General features: G+C 32.1%; 1 protein-coding gene across 1 annotated transcript in view; it reads left to right on the plus strand.

The window, feature by feature from the left end:
• LOC107449793 (organic cation transporter protein) overlaps positions 1–22,633 on the plus strand; it is a 38,552-nt gene that overhangs the window by 8,881 nt on the left and 7,038 nt on the right. The window contains exons 2-9 of the mRNA XM_043042903.2: positions 2,830–3,103; positions 5,323–5,446; positions 5,552–5,655; positions 11,291–11,445; positions 13,381–13,549; positions 17,495–17,642; positions 17,889–17,977; positions 19,752–19,966. Coding sequence (XP_042898837.1) covers positions 2,838–3,103; positions 5,323–5,446; positions 5,552–5,655; positions 11,291–11,445; positions 13,381–13,549; positions 17,495–17,642; positions 17,889–17,977; positions 19,752–19,966 — 1,270 coding nt within the window. The 5' untranslated portion in view covers positions 2,830–2,837. The remainder of the gene's footprint in view (positions 1–2,829; positions 3,104–5,322; positions 5,447–5,551; positions 5,656–11,290; positions 11,446–13,380; positions 13,550–17,494; positions 17,643–17,888; positions 17,978–19,751; positions 19,967–22,633) is intronic.

The following is a 22,633-nucleotide window of genomic DNA, read 5'->3' on the forward strand; positions in this document are numbered from 1 at the left end:
TGTCAAACTCGCTGCCCGCGGGGCGCATGCGGCCCGAGATGAACATTTTTGCGGCCCGGTCAATACATCCGAAGCAAAGAAAAAATAAAATCGAAATGTGAATTAGAAAGGAAACTAGCTTATAAAATTATAATATACTCTATTTATAAACTATACGGATAATTTTAAATTGCATGCGCAAAAGTGTAAAATTCTAATTGGCTTGCGGCACCTGCCATTCCGGGGATACTGCATCGTATCGAAAATACGCAGAAAACATTTCAAATCTTAGAACAGAATTTGAAACAAGGTTTAAATATTTTAATTCTTTGAAAGACAAATTTTGTTTGTTTTCTTCGATTTTCTTAATAAATATAGGCTCAGTACTCAGTAATATGCAAATGGAAGTGATTGAGATTCAGTGCGATTCAAATTTGAAGGCAAAATTAATTGAAGTGGGTATGCCTGAATTTTAAAAATATTTACCGGCAAGGTTAGAAAATACTCGAAAATTCGCATATGAAATTTTTTCCATGTTTGGAAGTACTTATCAGTGCGAGCACTTATTTTCTGTTATGAATGGAAATAAATCGCTTGTCCGAAACCGTATTAATAACGCTCACGTTGGGTCAATTTTGAAAGTAATCTCGGCCAATAAAACTTCTCCCGAAATAGGAAAGATAGTAGCAGAGAAGAGATGTCAAGTATAAGGCAATAATTTAACTTTATATAATTTTATTACAATGTACTATTCAAAATAAAAATATTTCTTTCTATGAACAATTTTCTTAAATTATTTTTTTGCGGCCCACCTAAAGTTAAGCATTGTTTATTTGGCCCAAGTTAGCTTTTGAGTTTGACACCCCTGGTTTAAATAATATTGTCGTTTGTGCTAATACAAGGAAACGTCCAGGAAGGACCACCTCTGTGTAGCAACCTCCTTCATTTGTGACCACTTTTAGGAGGTGCGGAATGTTTTCCGGAGACTTTGCGTTGATGAAAACCTTTAGGAAAGACCATGAAAACCTCCCTCAGCGGCCTGGTAAACCTCTGAACCAAATGGGGAAAAGGTTAAACCTGGAAGTATGAAAAAATATCAAAAAAAAAAATATTTACAAAACAATAATCAAATGCATACAAAATATTCGTGAGTGGCTGTAAGTCAAAATTGTTTTTTTGTTTTGTTTATGATATCTAAAAAAGATCCATAACTTCATGTTGTAGTCATAGGGCACTAAAGACGATGCTATTAATGATTTATTTTTAGAGTTGAAAGTTAAATAAGAAAAAAAAGTTATTTTAGAAAGAACTAAGCATCTCAAACTAACAAACCTTTTTCTCATTCTTTACAGCTAACTAATTTTTATGATATAAAATTAACCGCAAACATAAACAAAAAAAAATGTTTATTTATTTAAAAAAAGTTATATCTTTCATAATTGGTAAATTTGCTTTTAAATCGTTTTTATTCAAGCTAAATTTTACTCGTCGATCCCGTTTTCATGACGCCAACACAAGTGGCATTTCCTCAGCAAGAAAATGATTCTGAGTAAGATAAAGAAAAAAACATCTTACTAACCAGCAACACTTTATTGTGCTTAAGGAACATTAAAGTAAAGTAGTATGTTGTGAAAGAATATGTACAAATATGTTAATATGCATAAACGACATTATATCTATACATTTTATTTTATTTTACTTAATAATCGTCCTTGAACAGCCGACCCAATTGTATGGGTTTACGACTAATAATGTTTAACTCCGTAGCCTTGTAGTTTTGAATCCAATCCAGAGGACAAAGGAACTCCTGAATAAAGTATTGGGGGGAAATTCGCTTTCGTAGAGGACTTTTTGATGGAACTAACCAGCATTTGCGTTACATGGAGAGGAAAACCACAAATTCCTCCACGGTTAGCCTGACGGCAAAGGAACCTAACCCATGATCCGTCTATCACTGAGGATATTTTACGCCAGCACTGTGGTCAATGCAAGCCGGGTGTGGGATTCGAATCGACCAGGCATCGCTGGGATTCGAAACCGGATTCACCCGGTCCTGATTCACCTCATTGGAAGGAGAACGCTCTGTTCGCTATATTACGCATAACACAATAAAGAGTTAAAGAAACAGAAATTTACTAAAATAAATTAAGATTTTATGATTTTTTGAGTTTTTTTAACTGCGCATAGGCTGCAAGTATATGGAACCCATGATATAAAATAAAAATACGAAAAAAAAAGGAAAAAAAAAGAAATATTATTTTTAAACCATTTTTGCGAGATGTTAGTAAGTACATGAACATCTGTTGTAGCACCTTGTTTTATATGCTCTTACTTTTTGTTTTATTTTCTATTTTTACAGAATTTTTGTTTTATTCTGTATATGTTTTTTTTTTTTAATTTTATGATTTCTCGCTTAACATGTTTTATTTTCGATTTTGTTTCTTTCTTTTATGGTGCTCGTCACACTATAGCACAGGTATATTTCACATTGGTTAAATTAATACTATATTAAAAAGCACTATTCAGGGTACATAATCGTGTAAGCTGACAACCAGATAATATCTTTACGTTGTTCTGTTTTCTGGCTTTTTTTAAAACTTTACTTATTTTTTTCATTATAGCTTTTTCTTTTCTCTTTTAAAAAATATTTTTCATTGCTTTTTTCTCTTTTTTTTGTATTTTAATCTTTACTTTTATATACATACATATTTCTTCATCAAATTTTCTATTTTACCATTGCCTCCCAGTCTTTGTAAAACACGTGGTAAACTTTACATAGAATATTTTAAAAAAATATCCATTTCTATAAATTAGTTTGTAGAAAACTTAGCTTTTTGTTTTATTTTTCAGAGTAGATCATGTCCGCAGAAATTGAAAATTCCAATTTACTGAAAAATAAAAAGAAGAATGACATTTTAGACTTATTTCCAAAAAATGGTCATTGGCAGAGAAAAATCTTTATCATAACCTTCATTACCGCGATTCCCGTAGCTTTACAAAATTTATCCATTTCTTTTTTTGCCCCAAACTTGGACCACTGGTGTTCAAGACCTATAGGGACAAATATCACTGTTGAAAAATGGAAACTTGATGTCTTACCACTACATGATCAAAAGTGTTCAAGGTAAATAACAAATATAATTCTACTCTAAACAAATTCTATAAAAGCTCAAAAATTTTTGTTGTTGTTTCTAATGCTACTTGCCGCACTAGCAAGCCTCCTTGATGAAACCGAGCAAATTTAAGGCAGATGGTGCGTTTCGTACTTTTCAGTGGCCCCATCTATGGCCGGCTTCAGCTAAACACACGTCACACCCGTTTGTAAGGCGGACCCATTCATACATCCACAGATCGTAATTTTTGACCTGGATTAGAGAACGATCGATCTCCAATCCAGTACCCCCTGAGGTATTGATTTGTTATGGAAACATGGAGGACTTTGCAACTCGACAGATTTAGTGTGCATCAGTCACCATCTTTGGCTGGCGGGGTTCGAACCCGCGAACTCTCGTACGTGGGTCCAGCGCCCTACCGACCAGGCTATCCCGGCCGCCAAAATTTTTTGATTTTTCGGCTATTAAGGACTAAATGATGATTTAATATTATTTGATCACGCAGTCCGTTTTACATATAGATAGCTTACATCATCCATAAATATCTATATTTCACTACCTAAATGCAATTCAGCTCGAATTATTATACGTATCATTGCTCGAATTCTTCCGAATCATTTCATAATCCAGTTTCTGTAAATTTTACAACAGATTGTATAGCTATTAATTTATAAAACTTTCTAAGTCCAAGTTCAAAGGTTAATGTTTTATAATAACTTTAAAAAAATTTAAGTAGTTCTGTGCATTATTTTATTTTATTTATGTAAAAATGTTTGCAAATAATACTCTATGAGCTATCTGAAATTAAGACTTAATAGCTTTTAAAAAATTTATGTTTCTAGTTTTTAATGTAACTAAAACCATTATACTTCAATAATTTAAATACCTGTAAAAATCTGCATGAATATTTTTTCAGTATTTTTAGTTTTTATCAATTACAAATATTCAAAAAATTTCGAAATAAATTTTATTTAAAAAAAAAACATTTTTATTTAAAATCATTTTGTTATTTTTTCTTTACAATTAAAATTTACAATGTCTATTTTTATTTAACAATTTCAGAAAAAAGTTAACGGAAAAAACTAATAATATTCTATCTTCCTTCATTTATTATAAATAGTTTTAAAATACATCATATTAAAATTATAAAGAAGTGAAAAATTATTCTTTGTATAAAATTTCAGAGGTAATAAAAACATAATCTACAAAGCTTGTCATTTCTTAGATGATAAATATAATTTAAAATCTTGAAAACTTTAACCCTTTCAAAACCTCTAACTCCTTTAAATAAAAAACAATATCTTTAATTAAGATTTTAAGATAGTGATATTAGGGTATGTCAATTGGAAAAGAATAAGTCACTTACCTTTGAACCCTTTTCTGAAGGCGATATTCCATTCCAATGGCTTTTATCGACCTGCTCTTTTATTTGGCACTTAAGTAAAAAAAAATATTTTCTTTTTTGTTCAGGTAACAAATTTTAAAATAAATATAAACTTCCATTATAATTAAAACAACTGACAGTCAAGAGGAAAGTTTCCAAAAAAACGAGCGAGTCGTTAAATCCCGTTGGATTGTAAATGAGATCCCGAAGCAGCAAAGTTTCATTGAGAATTTTAGTCAGGCGCAACATTTGCTAGTGCGACCATCGATAGTACATTCTGAGTGATGTGACATACAGTTTGTCTAAAGTAAGAACTCCCCTAGCCATCCGACTAAACCAGTGGCGGGGACTATGGTAACGAGGTATAACTATTTCAAGCAGGATTGTGGGGTCGGCGAAAAAAAAGGAATCTTTTTTTTTTGGTCTATTGTGTTAGCCCTAGAGGGAAAAGAAGCTACCTTCCCTAAAATGCGCTATTCTTGTTTCCATCACAGAAGTCTGCCTAAGATTTTGTGGTGGGGGGAGTTCTTGTCATAGACAAACTTTTTATTATTATTTTTTTTTTTTTTTGCACTTCAGGTGTTGTTTTTTAAGAATAGTGATTGCTCAACGTTTAAAAGCAATTCGTTTTATATTTCAATCCGGCAGCAATATTTCAAAATTTGTTGAATTAGTGTTGCCGGATCGACGGCATTGCACCGGAAAAGGTTAAAATGAATTACGTTAATTTTTAATGCTGCGCTGAAGTGTCCTGAAACTTTCCTCCAAGTACGCTTTCATTACTATGAGCAATATAAGTGCAATTCTATCTTGATTTATGTCTAGTAATATGAAATTTTTTCATAGGTACAATTTTTTTAATACTTCCCATGTAAGTACTGAAAATAACAGCTACAATAACTATGGAATAATCCCATGTGAGTCATGGGAATATGACACTTCGTTGTACACGTCAACCATCCTAAGCGAAGTAAGTTTATAAAATTTACTTTTAATATCAACATTTACAGTAAATAAATAATTTTTTATTAAATGACCTCAACTTAAATATACAGTTTTTAAATTTTATTTCCAGTGGGATTTAGTTTGTGAAAAAGAATGGTTAGTTTCCTTGTCAAAATCGCTTTTTGCGGCAGGTACTCTCTTATCTTCTCCTTTTGAAGGATACATTTCTGATAAGTATGAAAATATTTTTATTACATTGAAATTTGTAATTTTCATACATTTCTGAAAACAATGACAATATTTTATTACATTATAATTAATCATTTTAACACATTTTTGATTTTTTTATTGTTATGTAATTAGCACTTTTGATGTATTTCTGACTGCAGTAATTTCATGACATTGTAGTAAACAATTTTGTCAGATTTCTGATAAATTTGACAATCTTTTACTGTGTATTAAAAGTGAAAATTTTATTACTTTACTGATAAGTTTGACAATAATTTTATGATAACAATCATGAAAGTTTTATTCCCTTTCCGATAAGCATAACAATAATAATATTATACTCTAACTGACAATTTTTTTATTCAGTTCTGATAAGTAAAGTAATACTTAATTTCATCGCAATTGATAATGTTTAAAATTAGTTCATTATTACTGACGTCAGTGTTAATTAAAGCCCCAGATAAGTAGGTTAAGTAGTAAAACGCCGCCATTTTGGTGAAAATCGAAACTCTCTTCCTGTATTTGTAGTGTAGAAATACGGAGTTTCTGCTTCTTAAACACCACTTTTTATTGATCAAATTATTCTTGAAGATAACTTAAATATTTACGATTCATTCTTTTAACTTTTTCTCTGAAATTATATATTTTAATTTTATTCTACTCAAGGAAAATAATACCTTATCTATAAATTGAAACTTTCCCATTTCGTCTTTTATAATTTGTTAATACTTTTATAATTGTTTCATTGCAACTGATAATGTTTAAATTTAGTTCAGTATTACTGACATTAGTGTTAATTAAATCCCTAGATAAGTAGGCTAAGTAGTAACACGCCGCCATTCTGGTGAAAATCGAAACTCTCTACCTGTATTTGTAGTGTAGAAATACGGAGTTTCTGCTTCTTAAACACCACTTTTTATTGCTCAAATTATTCTTGAAGATAACTTAAATATTTACGATTTATTCTTTTAATTTTTTCTCTAAAATTATATATTTTAATTTTATTCTACTCAGTAAAAATAATACCTTATCTATAAATTGAAACTTTCCCATTTCGTCTTTTATAATTTGTTAAACCCTTTATAAATGTTTCATTGCTACTGATAATGCTTAAATTTAGTTCGTATTTTTTGAATTAGTGTTAATTAAATCCCTAGATAAGTAGCTTAAGTAGCGACACGCCACCATTTTGGTGAAAATCACAACTCTTTTCCTGTGTTTACAGCGCAGAAATACGGAGTTCCTATTCTTAAGGGCCAATTTTTATTGATCAAATAGAATAATTTGTTAAATGTTTTTTCCGAAACACTTTGACATTTTTTGCAGTTGGTTTTTTATGAGATTCAAAAATTGATATGATTTGGGATTTAAATCATTATGAACATTATCAACAGTGTTCAAAGAAAAAGTCTTTTTTCTTAACAATTCCAATCGTTTTCCTTTAAATCAATACCGACTGTTATTTGGTTTTTCGTAATAAACAATTACTAAAACTTTAAGTACAATTAATTAAATTGAATATGAATTCTTAGTTAAAATTTTAGTTGCAAATAACGAAATCGAAAATATTTCAAAATTGCTATATTATTTTTAAATTACTATATTAAATAAAAATTTGTTTGTAAATTAGAATAAAATATATGCCATAACTATAAAACCAATAAATATTTTTAAGCAGTATTAATATTTTTAGAAGAATTCTATATTTTTTCAAAACATTATATCTTGTCTTTAATTGTATTATGTTATCATCATCTTATCGGTATTACAAAAATATGAGTTAAAGCTATTCAATTTATATAGTAGTAGTTCATTTACGTCGCAATAGAGCTGCACAATGGGCTATTGGCGACTGTCTGGGAAGCATCCCTGAGGATGATCCGAAGACATGCCATCACAAATTTGATCCTCTGCAGAGGGGATGGCACCACTGTTTCGGTAGCCCGACGACCTGCACGCGAAGTCGAGCACTTTACGTTAGAACAGTTTAACGAGGACCAATACCGCACACCCTCAGTCCCTACGCAGACTGATCCAAGTGGTCACCCACCCGCACACTGACCGCAGTCAGTGATGCTTGACTTCGGTGATCTGCTGGGAACCGTGTCTTAACGATCAGTCCACTGCGGGACTATTCAATTTATATAGATTAACTATGAAAGAGATGCCGGCCAGGTGGCCGAGCGATTAGCGCGCCTAACTTCGAAGCCAATGGTTGCGGGTCCGAATCCCACTCTGGACATAGATGTTTCTCTCTCTATGTGCTGTCCACTGTTGTGTGTGAATGTGGCCCACCCTATAAACGGGTTTGTGGCAGTGTGGCGTGGGTAATGTTGCTCGCCTCCGTGAATTTGGTTCACAGGTGCCCACTGGGTAACGTGAAATGAGTAACAATTCCGGCATCTTCTGAGGCGAAAAATAATGTTCAGTGCCTGCCATTTGAAAAAAAACTATGAAAGACATATATTAGTTGGATATTTATAATATTGTACGTTAAAAAAAATTTAAAAATAATTCTTAAAATTTCCAAATTTTAATTTCATTTTTAGCCATTATTTTTCAGTTATAATGTTGAAAGATTTCAAACATGCACTTTAATTTTAGAAATTGGATAAAATGAAACAATTAAACTGTGGGGTATATGTAACCGTAAAAAGAAATTAATGTATATTTTACTGAATCAATACAAACAATTTAAATTGTAATTAATTTAATTTGCTAACAATGATAAATTTGAATAAAACTAAAAATAATGCCTATAAAATGCTTTATTTAACTGAGTCATAATGCTGATAACATATCTTTAAAGGGAAAATATTGGCTATAATCATTAGTTTATTGAAATGGACACATTATTCTTTTATAAAATAGACAAAACAAGCTAAATTAATGTTCAATGTAGTAATTGAGACATTTCTCTAAAACTAAAGAGACAAAATTACGCAAAATCAAGCAAAATAATGAACTATTAAAATATAACAAGACTGTTAATTAAAAAAACAACGCGCTTAAAAATGATTAAAATAAAAGAAAAACTGTCAAGTACATAAACCATATTTAATCAAAATTATCTCCTTATAAATAAATTATCACGTGCATAAGAAGGATAAGATTTTTTCAAAATTAAAAAATAAGATTTTACCATAAGAAAAAAAATATTTGTTATATTTTATAATTTAACGACAGTCTTTCCGCATTTTTCTGTTTGCGACTACCTCTGTTCATCTCAGTAGGCTTTAAATTGGAATCCAATCTGGAAGACAAGGAAACTCCTGGATCAATTATTGGGAGAAATCGCCTTCGTGGATTACTTTTTGATGGAACCAACCCATATTGCATAGAGAAAAAAACCACGAAAACCTTCCACGGTTCGCCTGAAGGCAAGGGGACTCTGACACATGATCCATCGATTACTGAGGATATTTTTACGTTAGCTCTGTGGTCGGAGCGAGCCGGTTGCAGAATTCGTACGAAAATGGGTCACTTCATTGGGAGACCCTGAGCTACCATTGCACAGGTCCACCATGGCTTTTTTTCATGAGCTATGGCTATACCCTGAGCCACCAAGACTCATGAAAAAAAGTATAATGAACATCACTGACAATGACTGTATTTAATGAATTTCCTTCGTAAACTAAAGCATCAGTTTCTTTTAATAGAAAAATGAGTCTTTCTGAGCACAGCAAAATCAAAATTAGCACTTTTAAGAAATTGATTATGATTAAAGATTTAATTAAAGACTTAAGCAATGGGAAGATTTATTGCTGTCTTAAATGTTCTTTTTAATGCCATAGGAAAACGATAAAATTTAAAGCCTAATTTTGAACTATTAGAACACCCAAATGCGTAACAATCTGACATTATTAATTTAAAGTTCTGAAATAATTAAGAAAAGCGAAAATGGAAATAGCAGATCGAACATGACTCTTCACTATCTACACTATTCACCAGAATGGCGACTGTTTACCCATGTGATCGACGGCAGCCAATCTAAATCAATGCGGCACAGAATTCGCGGAGAAAAGAGTTTGATATGACAATAATGATAGTAATTTCTAGCTAAATAATAAATAGCTTTTCTTTCTTTAGTTTCATAGAATAATAATACAGCTTTTTTTTTCATTTTCTTAATTAATTTCAATAAAATTGTAAACCATTTATTACAAAACAAAAGAAAATTCAATTAGTTCATTAAAAAATTTCAAATTACAATTTTTTTTTTTAAAAATAATTCTTACATTTTAATTAAAAATTGAAAAAAATTAAATATGTAGGGGAGAGTCGGGTAGCGCCCGCCCAGCTGGTACCCCCGCCCACTGTCAATTTCATATGTATAGAATATTTTTTCAGGTCAATGGGCCATCGGACATTGTTATATTAAAAAAAGATTATTTTCAAAGTTTCAAGTATTTATGCAGCTGTTAACATGGTAAACAATAGTTTTGAAAATATGTTGAATACAGTAGTCATGAAATTAAGAAAAATTGGTTGAATGTTTCGATTAAACTTCATTTTAATACTAAAAAATCATTTTTTCTATACATACAGCATTAAAGTATGTAGTCTTAAGTTTAATTTGCACAAAGAAAAAAGTCTATATGTGAAAAATTGTTCGAGTAATTACAAATTTACAAAAAAATTGGATTTCGGGTAGCCCCGCTCACATGAATGTCGGGTATCAACGACCTATTTTATTTCGTCGATAAATGTACGGTTGCAAAGATTATTATTTTATGCTTCAAATTTGAATGTTATATGCGTTTTTAACAACAAATATTGTTGTTATTAAATGATAGAATTCACTATAAGTATATAAATATGTAATAAATAAAATAATTTTGTGATAAAAGTGATAAGCGAGGTTTACCTATTGTCAATACCTTGGTCATTTTCATTTACACCTGAAAAAACAGTCAAAAAACATAATTTTTGTAACTGGGCGGGGCTACCCGACACATTTAAAAGAGCTGAAAAACATGTTTTTTTAAATTTATATTTTTTTTATGTTAAACTATTCTTTTTTTGGTTTAATATTTTTGCATTATTTAATTAGATGATAAAACAATAGAAACATACAAAAATATTGATTATTACTCAATATTATACAGAAATACAAGCAATACTCCTTAAGTGAACGGGGCTACACGACTCTCCCCTATATTTTTTTCTTTTTAAAATTTAAATTGTTTTTGAAAATTACTTTAAATTAAAAAAACAATAATTCATAAATAGCATTAAACGTATTAAATACTTACACCTTTACAGAACTGAAATCTAGAATTTGAATGATAAGGAACTTGAATTGAAACCTAGAATTTGAGCCTTTGACCTCTCTGGTAAAAGGTGGAAAGCTTAACCGTTGTGCCACGAATCCCCAAGTGCTGGAGTTTTTTAGTTTAAAAATAAAGAAAATTAACTTATGTGGGACATATTTCACCCAATAAACAGAAGCGCCGGCAATTTTTAACCTTATTCAGAGTTTTCAACCAGTAAATTTGAACTTAATTTTTATGTGATAGGAATTTTACAGGTGCTTAGTTTTCTTGTAAGTGAAAATCTGTTCCGGGAAGTTTAAGTATTTTCTGAATATTATATTTGTCACAAGAAAATGTTTAAAAAGAAATTTATTTTGTTTTGACAGGTATGGCAGGAAGCCTGTAATTGTAGGTTGCAACATCCTTGCTCTTTTATCATCTGTCATATGTGCCTTCTCCACATCGTTTCTCATGTTTTCCATAACAAGATTTTTTATTGCTGTTGGTGCTTCGGGTGCTTTCAACTCTGCTTTTGTTTTATGTGAGTATTTTTACAAGCACATAATATTTTATCATTTTTCAGACTATGATAACTAAACATCAAGTGCTGTCGAATATCAAAAATTTTTTTTTAGCAAGTAGCTACCATTACGACCGGTGGCTGAGTGGTAGCGCTTCACACTCTCGTGCCACAGGTCCTGGGTTCGATCCTCGGATCGAGAAAGATGGACTCAGCTTTTCATCCCTTCAGTGGGTCGATAAAGTGAATACCAAGCATGCTTGGGGACTAAACACTGGGGGTTCCGAGTTCGACTGATCACCAAACCGGAACATCTGTTCTAGCACCTCAAAGCTCAAGGTCAAGAAAACTGAGATGGGCACAGTAGGCCTTGGCTCTCTATGGGCTGTCGTGCCAGTGTGAGTTTAGTTTAGTAGCTAGCATTAATGAGCAGATGCGTGTCCATGCGTGTTTGTGTACCTTCTCCTGAAACCACATAAGAGGTATAAAATGACCTCATTAATTGAATGGGATCTGTTATGCGTATGTGGCTAACTGCAACCCGTCGTAGGTTTAAAAGGGAAATTTAGAAAGATTACTACTTGAATTACGTGCATGATAATTATTAAATATATGATATTTATGAAGTATGAAATAGTCTGCGATAGTTTTGAAATATCAAAAAGTCTGCGATATTTATGAAATATTAAATAATCTGAGGTAATTATGGAATTTATAACTGTGAATTGTTAAATACACAATAATGCAATTCTAATTTTTGTATTAATAATAATAGCGACAGTAAATCATAATGAATTAATTAAATCGTTCAGCGGGAAATTTAGAATAATCAGTCAAAAAAGTGACATTTGAGACGATAATTAAATGTGAAATATGCTAATTGAAACTTATAAAATATTTTTAAAAATAGGGTAAGTTTCTGCATACCCTATTTTAATGATTTGAGGGATCTAGGTCATTTTGATTTCACGGAGAAAGCATTAATGTACAATGTTTTAAAACCCTCTATAACTTATCTGAAACTTAACTTTGGATTATTAAATTTTTATAGGAGTCTTACATGGGCACAGATATTATTTAAATGCTAGTACTTATTTTTAAATAATGCAAAAACTTTTATAATTCAATTTTCATTAAAGCTTAAAAGTGAAAATTTTTTAATGAGAGCTATAAGCTAGCAACTATTACTGATGTAATCTTTAAAATATTTAAAAGAGAAAAAATAGGCTGCAACAGTCTCTTTTTTATCAATAGAGCCAATACAAAAAAATCCCATTTTTCATATGGCTCTACTTAATGAACTAACTGAAAAATTCGAACAAATTTTGGGAATAGGAGCTAACTTGCAGCCACTGACCAAATTTCAAGATGATTGAACAAACAGTTCTTAAGCTATATTAAAGACACACGGACGTAACAACAAACTATATCAAACAACAAACTTTATATATAGATAATCAAGTGCTAGTATGAATTTGAACAACGTGTTATATTCAGACTAAGTAATAAGTTTTAACTAAATAGGTTTATTAGAAGTTAAGAAATCTTGCGTGCAATTTAAAAAAAATTTGAATTTACAAAAGCAAAATCAATACAAAACTGAATAAATAACTTTAAATGAAATACTTGAATTTGTAGATAATTCCAGTTTCAAAAATAAAATTGTTATTTTCTGAACGGATTTCAGTTCAGTTTCTGATTTATTCAGTATGTTTCAATATCTTTGCTGTATCTTAGTAAATTTTTTAAGTATTATCCTATAATTTTGGTGTGAAATTGCTCAGAATCAAACAGGTCATAACATAGATTTTTCCTTCCAAAGAAATTGAAAGTTTTGTTAATAAAAACCTTTTGGACCCCTTAAACTGAATTAAAACGAATTAAATTCATTTTAATAGAAAGTTAAAAAGTCATAAAAGCAATAAATAACATTGTTTTTGTTCTTGTATCTTTCAGTGATGGAAGTTGCTTCTCCAAGTCACAGATCAGTATATGGTTTGAGTGTTGAGCTCGGCTGGTGTTTGGGGTTTATGAGTTTGCCTTTAATTGCCTGGATTCTTCGAGATTGGTTTTGGATTCAATTGACTATTTCGTTACCGAGTGCTTTTCTACTATTCACTTTCTGGTAAGAATAGTAATATTTTAATAGATAATTAAAAAAATGTGTTTCGTATAATTTAAACTTAAACGAAAGACGTTAATGTCGTCCACTTCTTTTTTTCTAAAATTATAAAAATCATTAACCTGTTTTTATTTAACATGCTTAAGAGGCGAAGTAATCTATTTATTCTGAAGTTTTACATTTTCACTAGTTTTTTAGAACTTTAATTTGGGGTTAATCTGATCTTTTATTAAAACTGGGGCGGAAAGGTATATTTTGAAACTGCCAATGATAAGGGTGTCTGGAGAATTAAAAACCATTCGAAAATTACTGAAAAGTATATTTACCTTGATGTTGTCACCGATTTGAAAATAAGGAGATTAAAGTGGCTGTGCTCAGCAGATTAGTGATAAAGCTATGAAAAAGATCTTCGATTCAAAATTTCGTAATTCTATCCTACGTAGAAAAAGATGGTTGGAGGATATTGGCCGAAAAGAACAAAAATTAAGAACTGGAAATCTAAAGACCAGAACAGTGAAAAATTAAAAGCTGTTCTGAGGCAGGCTAATGAGTTGGAGGTAGATCAGTATTTAAAATAATGAAGTTAGTGTCGGCATTGGTTTCGACATGATTTAACATGAATAAAGGTCCTAGTCATACTAGTAGACTAGTAGATGAAGTCTCTGGCCATATTAACATCTCTAGCGATATGCATGAGTGTAATAATACTTATTGGTAGTTAATATTAAAGAGTGTTGGTCATAATATATCAGTTTTGGATTTTTAAAGCTGCTGCATTGAGAGTAAATAAATAATTTTCTATACAGCCCGTTGTGGGCCAGAAGGGTCATGAAGGCGTTGTCTTCCAAACCTCTTAACCAATAACACGATGGTAACAATGTGGGAAGCATCGCGCAACGGTCACCTGTATTTCTCAGACAAGCTGGTACCCATAGATTTGAAGCTGTGTGGGCCTTAAGAAGTCATCGGAGATTAAACTTCGGTGCTTCACAATGACGATTTCGTGTCTTTAACCAATGAACAATCACGGCTAAATTGACAGTAAATACTGTTTCTTAAAGTTATGAAGCTGCGTTCATTTTGTTCTCATTTCAAATTAAAACTTGAAAAATAGGGTTTTGTCCCATCTTAGACTGGGCGATAAATTGATGCATCGGAAAATATCGATTCCATGCAATCATCGCTGATCCGATGTTTGGATTGGCAATTTTTCAAAGCATCGGAAATTGTGATTTACTAAGGATGTGTACGATATTTCGAGATGTATCGTTGACATCGATGTCTACAAGCTCGATGTTGAGCATTGTTCCCGATAGTAGTAGATTTTCTTCCGTATGAGTGTAGTGCAGTGGTTCCCAACCTTTTGTGGACCATCGCCCCTCTCTGACACATATATGGCCCCTTTCTCTTTTTGCTCAAAAAACCATTCATTGTTGCTTGTGAGCAACCAAACACTGAAAATATGCTATGTTATTTGATTTCAATTTAAATTGTAATGCAAATAAGGAGGCACATTTATCCTGTCATTTTTATTAATTAAAAAAAAATTGTACATCTTTTTTTTTCAAAAAGATATGATATTTAAAACAGAATAATCAAAACAAAAGTACATTTTTTTAAGCTCATATTTTAATGTAATCAAGAAAAATTTAAAACGTTAACAACTAAAATTTGAGAAAAAAAAATGAAGAGGGTGAAAGTACATTTTTACCACTTCAATGACTGCCCTGTGCTTGGTGTATTTCAAGTTAAATCTTGAATGTCAGGTTTTATGCTCGTCAGATTTATACGCGAGTCTCCTTTGAAGCAAATGCCCAACCTATCTCTTTGCTTTATGAGCAGCTGGAAGACAGAACTAAATCCTCTCTCCACTAAATATGTTGACGGGAACGAGATGAGAAGCGGCTCAGTTTGCTTCCACAATTGTGGATAAGTGTCCATATGCTTTACCCAAGCTAACTCGTTACCGTATTTTTTAAAGACGACTTTGGCCTCACAGTCATACTTCAAATCTAAAAACTAAGTCTACAAAGAGGAAGTGAGCTTATTCACAACTTCAAAAGAGAAAGGATTGAAAATCGAATTTCGATTGAAAATTGAATTTCTAATTTCATCAAATCTTTAATTCTTGATTCCATAACTGATCAAGGTGATCAGTAAAAATCAAGATTTTATTTTCGAGAATCTCGATATCTGCCATTGAACACTTTTTAAGAGTTGGAAATTGCATTAGCTCTTTGCGACCAATGTTTGAGTTGTAGATATCAAACTTGGCGATGAATAAAGATATGATTCCCTTAGCCTTGATAATGTTCATTTTATTTCCTTGAAGTTTTACGTTGATTTCCTTCATTTTTTCGAAACTATGAGTGAGGTACGCAGTTTCCAACTTGCGTTGCTTCAAACCCTCACTTACAACAGGATCAGTGGTGTCGAGAAACTCAGTAACCGAATTCAGCAATTCGAAGAAGCTGCTCAGTTTCCTTTCAAAAGCCATCTCACAGCTACATGTCGGAGCAGGAATTCGAAATCTTCATCATTTTCATGTCGAAGTTCTCGGAACAATTATATTAGGAGAATTAGCTTTTATTAGGAGAATTAGCTTTTATTTTATTGATGCCAGAAATAACCAATTTTTCGCAGCCAAAAGTTGACGATGAATGACATAATGAATGGTGAGATAACTTCCGGTACTTCTTTTTTAAGGTGACCCAGAAACCCAGTATGACAACCAGACATGATTGGAGCACTATCTGTTGCACAAGCACTTACATTTGTGAGGGGAATTTCTTTTACCTCAAAATACTCTTTGACCAATTTAAAAATCGACGATCCTTTTGTATCTGTGTTCAAAGTTCTTGTAAACAACCTTTCCTCGTTAATCTCCTTACTCTCATTTGTGAATCTCACGTAAGCTAAAACAGCTTTGTTATCTATCACAGTTGATTCATCAATCTGCAACGCAAATTTAACTTCTTTTGATTCAACGTCGGCGGCCATCTCATCAATACGCCTGGAAACAGTATTATTGCTTAGAGGAACAGAGCGACTTATCAGATTTCCGCCTGCGATACCAAAACGTATGACGAAAACGATCCTGCACTTGAATTTTTTTTAATTTTTAACTATCATAATTCTTTGTCTACACCAGAACCATAGGTTTCATATATATTTTCAATTTCAATCTCAAATAGCTTTTATTATTAATATTATTAGCAATTTTTATCTTTTGAGTACTCGTCGCCCCCTGATCGCCCCCTTGAGAAGCTCTATCGCTCCCAGGTTGGGAACCACTGGTGTAGTGTTAACTGTGGCGATGCTCGTCATCTTTCCCCGTCTTTTTCACATCGGGACTCATCGTTTTGCTAACATGATGAATCCGAATGTGATTCAGAATCGAAGCGTTGTTGAATCTTTTAGTTATGGAAGGGTTTTCTTTTAATTGTGTGTGTGCAACTCTTGTTGATTTACTTACACTCAATCCAGTAGGTTTAATTTTTTTAATCGATATTTTTTCAGGCATCCACATCTTTAAATATTGAGAAATAATTATAAGAAAATGTAACTTACTGATAGCGAATTTACTCAGTACTAAATATAAAACATTAATGAACCGAAACATAGCGATGCATAAAAATATCACGATATTAGCGTGACGATACGTCACGATGCCAAAATCTTGACATCGCCCAGTCCTAGTCCCATCATATAGTTTTGTAAATATAAACGTAGGTGTACCAGACACATTCAAACAAGAATTTATGAAATGATGCTTTCCTCGTGGGTCCTAACGTCCTGCCTTATGAATAAAAAAATCAGTTTAAAAATAACTCGTATGTGAACAGAAGCTTAATATTCAGAAAATTAGATCCTCAACAGGTGGAATATGAAAATGAGTTAATAATTTTTTCAAATTCAAAATTAATAATAATCTTTTTTAAATAACAGGTTGCTTTCAGAATCTCCACGATGGCTGGTGGCTCATGGAAGGATTAAAGAAGTTGAAAATGTTTTGACTAAAGATCGCAAAACATCTGTTGTTGACAGGATCAATTTAAGAGAAAATATTAAAGAAATAATTCTCAACAAAAATAAGGTAAGAACTTCTTTTTATAATAAATGCTTAAAAAGAACATAATATAATCTCTGACGGATAAAAAAATTATCTTATTATTTTAATTTCAAAGTAAATGCTTTTTACATGTTTTATACATAAAAAAAGTTTTATTTAATAGTACGAGAATATTAACTTCATAAAAATTTCCATTAAAATTTCTTATAACTTTTTCCTATACTTTATTTTTCCTGGGAGGTATTAAAATGTATAATTGTTTAATTTTAGGAAAACGAGAAAAAGCAAAGTGATAATTTTCTAGGTTTACTAAAAACTCATGGTGTGTGGAAAAACGTGTTAAATTTGTTTTATATATGGTAAGTAAATTACATATAATAAATTTTTTTCTATATTTGAAACTTTTATCGAAAAAGAATGTTCCCTAGCGTTCAAAAAATAAAAATGTAAAAAAATATGAAAAAAAGAAAACCAAAATAAAAATATAACTGAATACATTTTATACTTTATTTTTAAATTATATGTCGAACTAAACAACATTTTATAATAAAATCGGCGTTATTTTAAATTTGTATAAAAATTTAGATAATGTAAAAGGTGATTAAAAGTTTGAGCAATTTGTAAAGATAAAAATGTATATAAATGAGGACAGCGAGAAATGGAAAATCCTCATGTACTAAGTAAGAATTGCTGGAAATATTATGGTGTCCACTCTGAGAGTGAGAATGACCGTCTAGCCCTTTTGGCTATAGAATATAACCAGCATCAAGGAAATTAGCTACATAAGACTTTAATCAAGGTAATCTTTCTTCAGTAAGCGATGTTTATTGATTGAATTGGTTGTTTTGGCCATGTTGTGATGTCGGCAGTGCATCTCAGTGCAGGTCTGGTACCTTACATTAATCCAGCCTCAATCAACTTTTTCAAATTGCCTGTGTCATGCATGCAGCCATATTGAACAAGTTCTTAAACACAAACGTTGTGGGTTTTCCTTCTTGATACATTCTAAACGGCATGAATCAGCAAAGTCTTCAAAGATCTCATATCTTGGAAGATCTTTCCAAGTAGCGTAACGTTTAGAACTTAGAGGAAAGTAAAAAAAACCTCGGAGTTTGTGATCAAGAACCTGTGCCATTGAGTCGCGTGCAAGGAGGGAGCCAAAGTGAAAAAACTGGTTGTGGGAGAGTGTGAATGAGAAATCTGAAATGCAGCTGAGTTTTGTTTCATCGTGGCTCAGTAGATAGGACACTCGCCTCCCAATTGAGGTGAACCAGGTTTGAATCTCAGCGTTGACTGATCGATAACAATTCTACTCTCTCCGACCAGAGTGCCGACACAAACTATCCTCAGTGGTAGACGGATCACGGGTTAGAATCCTCATGTCCGTGACGGGTTTTCGTGCTTTTCCTCCCCATGTAACTCAAATGTGAGTTAGTCCTATCAAAAAGTCACTAGTTTGTCCCAGTGCTTGATCCAGGAGTTCCATTGTCTTCTGGATTGGATTCAAAATTGCAAGGCAACTGAGTTAAGCATCGATGGCCGTAAACTGTTCAATGCCTGTTATAAAATGAAATGTACCGTGGGAAAGAGTATTAGTTAATACAGAGGTGCCATCTATCATGAGAGAAGAGAAATATTTGAGTTTACCTCGGATGGCGATGGATGAAGTTTTGTAGTATCGTCAATGACTCCATGAGAAAGTTCCATGTTTCAAAAGTCCTAGGACACCAATTGAAGAGTTCGTGGAATGACAATTCTTCATATATTATGAGAAAAGGAGGAAATATTGTGGTGTCCGTACTGGTAGTTGTACTACCTTTCAGGCAGTCGTGAGAACGATAACTTAGCCCTCTTGCCTAAAATATATACATAGCTTCAATGAGCTAAGTGACTTCCTAAAACATTCACATGTGATAGTGTTATCATATGCTACTTATATATACCATATTTTTTTAACTATTATTTATTCACTTTAATTAACTCTAAATTTATACATAAAACTTGATTAAATATACCCATAAAATATATATACGTGCTCTTTATTAGAAAAAAATTACATGTATTATGCGTATATTTTAATCAGCTGAGAAACTATTTGTGGTCTTACAATGTATTTACCCTTTTTCTTCATAGGTGTGTACTAGGATTTGTATATTATGGTCTAACATACAATACAAATGAGTTGGCTGGAGATCCATTTATAAACTTTGCCGCATCTGGTGCAGTTGAAATCCCAGGCTATCTCATCTCCATATTTATTATTAAATTCTATGGGAGAAGAAATCCTTTATCAGCATTCCTAATAATCGGTGGTGTTGCTTGTCTTCTGATGTATCCAATTCCTTCTGGTAATCATACTAGTTATTATTCTTGAGCTCAATTTAATGTGCCTTCTGATCTGATGCTTCATTCTGTTATAATAGTTATAACTTTGAACTTTATTTACGAGGGTTGCTATTTATATTTCTGGCCTAATAATGAAAAAACAAATATGTGGGATCGATATTGGTTTTATTGTTTTTCAAAATATTCTTCATGATGATCAATACACTTTTGCATGTGTTTGAACCAATTTTCAAAGCACTTTTTCCAGTCCGATTGAGGTAACTCCAAAACATGCGTTTTGAATGCATCAACCGCTTCTTCGGGGGTCGAAAATCGTTGTCCACGTAATTTATTTTTGATGTGTGGGAATAAGAAGAAGTCATTGGGTGCCAAATCAGGGCTGTACGGCGGATGACCCATCAGTTCGATCTTTCGCTCCGTCAGAAATGCCTTTGTTTGAGTCGATGTGTGAGAGCTCGCATTGTCATGATGAAGAATGATTCGCCTGTTCTTCTGCTTTTTTCGAATTTCTCCGATGACTTCTGGCAAACAAATGGTCGTGTACCATTCAGAATTGACCGTCCTGCGTTGCTCTAACGCCACTGTTGCCACATGACCGTTAATGCCGAAGAAACAGGCAATCATTTGTTTCGATGTGCTTCTTCCTCGAACAACTTTTGTTGGTTTTGCCTCGTCTTGGAAGACCCATACAGTTGATTGCTGTTTTGTTTCCGGCTCATATGCATAGATCCATGATTCGTCACCTGTGTAGATGTTATACACAGCCTTTGATGTACCTTGAACGTATTTTTCCAACATTTCCTTGCACCAATCGACACGAGCCTTTTTTTGAGCGTTTGTCAGATTATGCGGGATCCAACGCGAACAAATTTTTTTTACGCTCAAATGTTCATGCAATATTTTATTGATGCTAGTCATACTAATGTCCAAAGACGCCTCTATCTCACGGTATGTCACATGACGATCTTGCTTTATCAGTTCACGCACAGCATCGATCTTTTCTGGCACAACAACGGATTTTGGACGACCTGCACGGGATTCGTCCTGGATCGAACATCGACCACGATTAAATTCGTTATACCAATTTTTTACAGTGCTGTAGGATGGCGCTTTATCGCTGAATAAAGAATTAAGTTCATCGAAGCACTCTTGTCTTGACAATCCACGTCGAAAGTTATGAAAAATAATGGCACGAAAATGTTCACGATTCAATTCCATTTTTTGAAAGAGAAGAACTTTTCAATTTACTGTCAACAACACAAATGAAGCTATAATGGTAAATCGTCTGCTGAATTTATGTTTAAAAATATCAAACTTTCGATTAAAATCGTCTGCGGTCGCCTAGCAACACTTACTGTTGCCAAGGTCAGAAATATAATTAGCAACCCTCGTAGTATGTTTAATCTTCTTATGTGCCCTATTCCTAGTTGCATGCTATTATTTTTAAACTTATTTCCACATCTTGTCTTCTGATGTATCCAATTCAATCTGGCAACACTATTACATTTCTTGACCTTTACTTAGTGTGTCCTATTTTCTGAAGTACTTACCTCCTAAGGTTTTACTATACTTACGTTTCTTGGAATTTATTTTGTGTGTTTAAAAAATTGTTGTTCAGAAAGCCAAGTTAGCAGCATTATAAATCTACGAAATTTAATGTGAAGTCCATACCATAGGCCATATTATTTAACATGCAATTCAAATCCGGGACTCAACTCTCATATGTAATGGAAGCTTCTTGGCAGTGTTATAGATGCTAGCTGGCTCATCCAATGTTCCTCGTTATATGGAGGTAGGAAAACTTTTAGCCCTTGCACCAGTGTGCAAGTGGTAAAAGAACTAATAATTATAGACTAATAGATCATGATCTAATTATTTGTTCTTTGACTATCAAGCTTTGTCAAATACATTTTAGAATACTTCGACCTCTCCTGAGATTATGTTTACATTAACCCAGTAATTGTGATGAACTGCTTAGTTGAAGACAATCCTTTAAACCGTGGAGAATCAGCAACAACAACATATAACCCATACAATTTAATCCATGCACACATTTTAGAATATATTTCGATCTATTTTAATTTATTATTCAGTCAAATTTTATGTATAAATATTATTCTTTTGCCAGTTTTGAAAAATGAACAAGTGGATTTAGCCTTTGTGCAATTCTTGAAATGTTTTTTGACTTATAACTTAATTATTAATTCTTGGAAAATCATGCTATACTTAAACCATTATTCACTATTTTCGTTAAAACTTGATTTCTCACCTGATTTTTTTCTAAAAATATGGAAGAACAAGAGGCATTAAATTCGTCATTAAAAATAAAAATTTAAGGGAATTTTTTTAATCTATTGAATTTTATTATTCCCTAAGATTTTTCATATTAAATATGAAGAAAAAATCTTGGCAGACTAGAATAAATAATTATAATTATAGATAAACATTTCGATATCTAAAAGTGCCTAATAAGGGAATGATGAACATTTGCAAAGAATTTTGATTTCATACCGGATTTTCTAACTTATTTGAAACATAATGAAAATAAAATATAAACTGATTGGCAATTTTTTAAAAATTGAAGCCATGAAATATTTTTTAGAGATCTGTGTCAAAATAAAACAAAGCCTATTAGAATTCAAATTTATTATGCATTCAAAAAAAATGAC

The sequence above is a fragment of the Parasteatoda tepidariorum genome, chromosome 9 (assembly GCF_043381705.1).
Source record: "Parasteatoda tepidariorum isolate YZ-2023 chromosome 9, CAS_Ptep_4.0, whole genome shotgun sequence".
NCBI lineage: Eukaryota > Metazoa > Arthropoda > Arachnida > Araneae > Theridiidae > Parasteatoda > Parasteatoda tepidariorum.